Here is a 7200-nt window from a genome sequence, read left to right on the forward strand (position 1 = left end):
GTACCCTAAAACCCTAAAGTATAATAAAAAAAAAAAAGAATGTGTAATCATCATTTAATTGGATAATATCTGTTTGATTTAATCTATTTGTGATTCAATATAGGATGAGAATGAGTCACCTTTTCCTAATATTCCAAAAGTTTCTGAACTTATTGCCAAAGAAGATGTAGACTTCCTGCCCTACATGAGCTGGCAGGGGGAGCCCCAAGAAGCCGTCAGGAACCAGGTAAACGCTGATTACCAAATAAGTTGATATTGAGCTTTCGTTTTTTCATGAAGATGAAGGGAACCCTTTGCTAAAATAACTCCCTTCTTACCTGTACAAGAAGTTGTTGTATCCCTGATGATAGAAAATATTCATGCATTTATAAAATGTTGAATTACATCATGTTGCATTACAGAGACTTCACAATGTATGAATGGAGCTGTATAGTACAAAAAGAGAACACCTGTGGCTGTGCTTCTGTCACGGGCAAATAGATTGTCATCCAGGAAGCTAAAGTCATTTAGGTAGTATAATAGGTTTGTCATGAAATTATCAATAGAAGTGCTGTCTAATAATCTAAATTCACCACCAATATTTCTTAAAGTTTATAGTGCTTTATACCGTGGCCCTTATAACCAGAAACATAATAGAAATGGAAAAATGTGGCTTAAATAAAAATTGGAAGAAAAATTCAAAAGCAAAGGAACAACACAGTGCTGACAACCCTCTTAGGTCTCTAGGTTAAAAAACTAAATTTCCAAAATTTAAAAATTTAAAATATGATCGGGCACTGTGGTTCACGCCTGTCATCCCAGCACTTTGGGAAGCTAAGATGGGAAAAATCACTTCAGCCAGGAGTTTGAGACCAGCCTGGGCCACAAAGCGAGACCCCCTCTCTACAAAAAGTTTTTTAGGGTGGGCGCAGTGGCTCATACTTGTAATTCCAGCACTTTGGGAGGCTGAGGCAGCAGATGGCTTTAGCCCACAAGTTCAAGACCAGCCTGGGCAACATGGTGAAACCCTGTCGCTACAAAAAAGTACGAAAGTTAGCCGGCCATGGTGGTGCTTGCCTGTAATCCCAGCTACTCAAGAGGCTGTGGCGGGAGGATGCTTGCACCCAGGAAGCAGAGGTTGCAGTGAGCCAAAATGGCACCCCTACCCTCCAGCCTGGGTGACAGAGCGAGGATTTGATCATAAATTAGAAAATAATATATGAAAGATATGCAATCTTGTTGCTAAAAGAAGTTAAAATGTAAACTGCAATGAGATTCCTTTTTATTTTTTAACTCTGTCAGGTTGGCAAAGATCACAAAAGGTAGATGATTGAAAGTCAGTAAATACAGTGGTTAAGATCACAGGTGCTGTGGCCGACTGCTCAGGTCTGAACCCCAGCCTGCACTTCACTCTGTGGGACTTGGCCTTCCCAGTGCTCCAGTCCTAATGCCCTAGTGGGGAGAGCAGTAAAATCCACCTTAGGTGGTTGTGAAGAGTTCTAAGACCATTCCAACACGTCTAGCTCCTGGATATTTGATAAATATTAGCTGTAGTTATTAATTCGCAAAGGTGTCTGAAACGGGCACTGTTGCCCAGACAGATGGGGCAGAAAGCTGACAAGTGGCCTTGGGTTAGGAGGGATACTTGCTTTCTTTTTTTTTTTTTTTTAATTTTAATTTTTTTTTTTTTTTTTTTTTTGAGGTAGAGTCTCGCTCTGTCGCCCAGGGTTGAGTGCAGTGGCATGATCTCGATTCACTGCAACCTCCACCTCCTGGGTTCAAGCAGTTCTCGTGCCTCAGTTTCCTGAGTTGCTGAGAATACAGGTACGCGCCACCACACTCAGCTAATTTTTGTATTTTTAGTAGAGACGGGGTTTCACCATGTTGGCCAGGCTAGTCTCAAACTCCTGATTCACCCGCCTCGGCCTCCCAAAGTGCTGGGATTTCAGGCGTGAGCTACCGTCCCCAGCCTTACTTTCTTACAGTGCACCGTTTTGTATATTTTGAATTTTGAACCATGGGCATGGATTGCCCATGAAAGAAAAATAATACTTTAAGCAAACACAAAGAAAGAGTTTGGGGAGTCAGGAGGAGTAGGAGGTGCATTCAGCCAGGCTCAGGTGGCCCTGCAGGCTCACCCACAGGCAGGGCAGATGTTGGCAACATCGTGGGCTCCCACGCTGGTCCGGACTTCCAGGTCAGCCAGAGAACGGGACTCAGGGCTGCTTGAAGGAAAGCGAGGGGCCAAGCTGAGGGGCTGTGACCTGTGGCCTCTCTGTGACTGAACAAGGGGCCCTTGCAGTGCATTGTTTTGGAAAAAAAGAAAATCTGATGTACAATGAAGAATCAGCTGTTTGTCCTTGAGACTTACTGTTAAAATGGGCCCTGGAAAATATATACTTATCTTATATGTGCTTCAAAAGTGCACACCCAGAAGAAGCTCTGAAAATGGAGATGGTCATGGTTGCGCAACAGTGTGAATGTACTTTGTGCCACTAACCTCTAAAAATGACTAACATAGCAAACGTTGTTATATACATTTTTCTCACAATAAAAATTAAATTAACAAAAATAAGAGATACGCCCCTACACTCTGCCACATACGTAAGTATTTTGTTCACAGAAAAGGTCTGGAGGGATATATGCCATAGATCAGATAAGACATTCTGTATGGCTTTTATTTTCTTCTTTGTGTCTGTCTACTTGTGTCTACTTGTATTTTCTAATTTTCTCATAGTGCACATGTGTTGTTTTTAGATTTTTTTTTTTTTTTTTGAGACAGGGTCTCACTCTGTTGCCCAGGCTGGAGTGCAGTGGCACCATCATAGTTCACTGCAGCCTCGACCTCCTGGGCTCTAGAGATCCTCCTACCTCAGACTCCCAAGTAGCTGGGATTACAGGAGTGAGCCACCATGCCTGGCCTGTTTATAGAAATTTTTGAAGTTATTTTCAAAATTGGTTCTAAATTAATTTACATTTTAATACAGTGTGATGACAAATTATTTCATACTAAATTTGCAAATACGTTGGATCTTAATACTTCCAGATCCAAACATATCAGATGAAAAATATTATCCATTAGCTTGATGACTTGAAAGTTTATATTTATGTTAGCTGCAATAATTTGTTTGAACGGACCATCTAATTTAGAAAAATGTCAAGCCTCTGTTACTCTCCCTCGGTATCTGTTTTACCAAAATGTGGCACCTGCAGCATTCTGCATGGAGTCATTCCACTGAATTCAGTAACAGAAGCCAGCCACAATAGAGCTCGGGACATCCGGGTCTGTTTGGTCCTTCCCAACTCACTGGAGCTTGGGGCATTTCCTTATTTGATACATCTTCATTGTGAAATGAGACCCTCCAGGGAGCGCAACGCCTTTTCTGCTGGGACGCGCTCAGGAAGGGCAGCGCTCAGTGCTGGGTGCTCCCATCCTCCCGCAGCTACCCCTGGGCTTAGGCGCAGTGTCTTCCGCACCAACCCCAAATCCACTTCGTTCCCTCTGGCTCATGAAAGCACATTGAGAACAAATGAGAGGCAGAAATTTTTAAAACATACCTCCTAATCCAAGTTTTTAAAGTAAGTCATTTGTAAAATTCAATGCTATAACTCTTAGCAAGAAATTGAGGGCACTGAAGCTGAGGGTCCAGAGCCTATGCTGTTCCTTAAATCAGGGGTCCCCAACCCCCAGTCCCTGGCCTGTTAGGAACTGGGCTGCACAGCAGGAGGTGTGGGGCGGTGAGCGAGCATTACCACCCGAGCTCCGCCTCCTGTCACAGCAGCAGCAGTAGATTCTCATGGGAGCCTGAACCCTGTTGTGAACTGTGCATATGGAACATGTGGAATACTTTCATCCCAAAACCATCTGCCCCATCCCTGTCCACGGAAAAATTGCCTTCCATGAAACCAGTCCCTGCTGCCATAAAGGTTGGGGGCCACACCTTAGATGATCAAGGTGTGGGTGTGCGGTTAAGCAAAATAAGCAATTGTGAACTTGAAGGGAAAGAGGAAGCAAGTGAGTGATTTTGGCAAATAGAAGAATCATAATGAGGCCAGGCACGGTGGCTCATACCTATAATCCCCACACTTTGGGAGGCCAAAGTGGGTGGATCACCCGAGGTCAGGAGTTCAAGACCAGCCTGGCCAACATGGTGAAACCTTGTCTCTACTAAAAAAATACAAAAATACTATCCAAGAAGCAATTTTGTAAAATAAACAAAAATAACCCATATTTCTCAGTATGATTCTTTTTTTTTTTTTTTTGAGATGGAGTCTCACTCTATCACCCAGACTGGGGTGCTGTGACTATTCACAGGCTCTATCACAGAGCACTACAGCTTTGAACTCCTGGCGTCCAGTGATCCTCTCACCTCAGCCTCCTGAGTAGCTGGGATGCTCCACAATACCTGACTTAATCAATTTTTGATCTTTGCAGATCTTACAGGTGAAAAATGTATTGGTGACATTTAAGTTTTTGTGTATGAATGAAGAGGAGCATGTTTTATATTCTTACAGCCCTATGTATCACTTCCTGTGTGTTATCTGTTCATGTCTTTTATCTTTTTTATTGAGATTTTAGTCATTTTCTTATTTATCTTAGGTAAACTTTTTATGTTAGGAAATTAGCCCTTCGTGATACGAGTTATGAAAATTTGTTTCCCAGTATTCCACGTGTTATTTTGATGTTGCTTATTATCTTTTGGTCATACAGATTTTTTAATGCAGTCAAATTTTTAATCTTTGTGTTTCTTCTTTTTGTTTAGTGTTGTTTTGCTTTTCATCATGCTTAGAAATACCTTTCCTAGTCAGAGATTATACTTTTAAAATTTTTCCCTTTATTTTTTAAATAGTTTTATGTTTCCATGTTTACATTTAATTTTTCATCTGATTGAAATTTATCCTAGCTTAGGATAAGAGATATGGAACCAACTTTATTCTTTTCCAAATGGCTCCTCCTTTTCCTCTTACTGACTTGAAATGCCACCTTCATAATCTAGTAATTCTCAGTTTTAGGAGCTATTGCTGGACTTACCTACTCTGTTCCATTGATTGGTCTACTATAATTATTGTAATTTTATAAGAGACTTTAATATCCGATAGTTCTAGTCCATCACTATTGGTCTTTTCCAGTTTGCTTCTCTAATTTTTAAAAATTTAACCTTTGGTTAGCATTATTTTAAAATATGTCTTTTCATATGTTCTATAATATTATTCAGGTGTATACTTGAAATTTGACTGAGTTGGGAAAGGACTACTCCTTTTTTAAATCATTCATATTCACAGGTAAAATTACAGGCTAATTATTTCAAAAATATCAAGGACTTGTCATCCATGTAAAACTGGATTTTATACATGCAACTTTTTAAGGAACACTCTTTACATTTAGATTGAAACAATAATAGTAATATAGCATCCCTCAAAATTTGTTTTACATACATATTGTTCATATTCTAGTATAATTATATGCTCATTTAATTACTTTAAAGCTTTTGGCTGGACACAGTGTCTCAAACCAGTAATCCTAGCACTTTGAGGGGCCAAGCCGAGAGGATCACTTGAGCCCAGGAGTTCAAAACCAGTCTGGTCAACATAATGAGATCATATCTCTACAAAAGAATAATTTAAAAATTAGCTGGGTGTGGTGTCACATGCTCATAGTCCCAGCTACTGGGGAGGCTGAGGCGAGAGGATCGCTTGAGCCCAGGAGTTTGAGGCTATAGTGAGTTGTGATTGTGCCATTGCACTCCAGCCCCAGGCAACAGAGCAAGACCCTGTCTCAAAAAATGAATAAGTAAAAATAAATAAAGCTTTTGAGACTGTTTTTCCATTTTGGTCTCATTTTCTTAATATTACTGTAAAACAGTATAAAAACTGCAATAATTTACTTCAAGTGACTCTCTTATTTTAGGCCTAAGTACACACTGTGATACTGCTCATTGTAAAATCTTAGGCAAGTCACTTCTGTGCTCCCCAGTTCCCTCATGTGTAAAATAAGGGGTGTTTAAAATTCCGCAATTCTAAGAACTAAGAGAGAAGGTCTTTCAGTATATTGATTGCTGATATTCTCTCCAGGTCTCAGCTTCCATGTCTAGAAAGTGAGGGTCTTGTACTGAAATGATCTTGAATGTCTCTGGTGGTGGTATTTTCTTTTCTTTTCTTTTCTTTTTTTGAGACAGAATATTGCCCTCTCACGCAGGCTGGAGAGCAGTAGTGCAAATCTGTTCTCATAGCTGCCTCAGCCTGTCAGGCTCAAGCACTCCTCCTGCCTCAGCCTCCCAAGTGGCTGGGACTACAGTCATGAGCCACTACACCTGGCTAATTTTTTATTTTTTGTAAAGATGGAGCCTCGGTATGTCGCCTAAGCTGTTCTCAAACTCCTAGCCTCAGGCGATCCTTCCTCCTTGGCCTCCCAAAGTGCTGAGATTACAGGCGTGAGCCACCACGACCAGCACTGGTGTTATTTTCAACATCCCAGCTCACATTGATGAGCCTGATTGTGGATGAGCAACTGCCTGATGGGTGGGAAGTCAAGTGCTAGGAAGAATGTTTGCTTGATTGTTCTTTTTATTCTGTGTTTTCCCCTTACGTTAATAATTCTCTCTTCTGGGCAGCCTCTTTTAGCATCCTCTGAGTGGCAAGAATTACGTTCATCCAAACCAAAACTTAGGGCTAAAAGAAAAAAGAAATTATCTCAGCCAGAAGTTTCTGAAGATTTTGAAGAGGATGGCTTAGGTGTACTACCAGCTTTCACATCAAATTTGGAACGTGGAGGTGTGGAAAAGCTATTGGATTTAAGTTGGACAGAGTCATGTAAACCAACAGCAACTGAACCACTGTTTAAGAAAGTCAGTCCACAGAAAACATCTACTTCTAGCTTTTTTCCTATTTTGCCTCTGGCCGCTGGTTCCTGTCTTCCCCCGACTGCCCGCGCTCACAGTCCTGCTTCCTTGCCTTTTGCCTCATATGGTCAGATAGCTAGTTTTGGTTCAGCTGCTCCTCCCAGACAGTTTGATGCATCTCAATTCAGCCAAGGCCCTGCACCTGGCAGTTATGCTGACTGGATCCCACAGTCGGCGTCTTATCCCACAGGACCTCCCCAGAACCTACCTTTTCCACCCTGTGGTGGTGGTGTTTTTTCAGGGAGCTCATTAAGCTCTGCACGGTCTGCTCCACTGCAACCTCCTGGAGGCCGTACGACCAGGCCTTCTGCTGGCACCTTCC

At 41.6% G+C, this 7200-nt stretch overlaps 1 protein-coding gene across 3 annotated transcripts in view; it reads left to right on the forward strand.

Moving 5' to 3' along the window:
• Nucleotides 1-6677, forward strand: part of PARP4 (poly(ADP-ribose) polymerase family member 4) — a 109473-nt gene extending 102796 nt beyond the window's left edge. Inside the window, exons 30-32 of one of the 3 annotated variants that reach the window (XM_058437767.1) lie at nt 104-226; nt 5196-5262; nt 6591-6677. In XM_058437767.1, coding sequence (XP_058293750.1) covers nt 104-226; nt 5196-5207 — 135 coding nt within the window. In that variant the 3' untranslated portion in view covers nt 5208-5262; nt 6591-6677. Of the gene's footprint in view, nt 1-103; nt 227-4245; nt 4424-5195; nt 5263-6590 lie in introns of those variants that run through there. The other 2 variants (XM_058437766.1, XM_032150642.2) reach the window with 2 other exon arrangements.
• Nucleotides 6678-7200: the final 523 nt, after the last annotated feature.

This window comes from Hylobates moloch, unplaced genomic scaffold (genome assembly GCF_009828535.3).
Source record: "Hylobates moloch isolate HMO894 unplaced genomic scaffold, HMol_V3 SCAFFOLD_4, whole genome shotgun sequence".
NCBI classification, from domain to species: Eukaryota; Metazoa; Chordata; class Mammalia; order Primates; family Hylobatidae; genus Hylobates; species Hylobates moloch.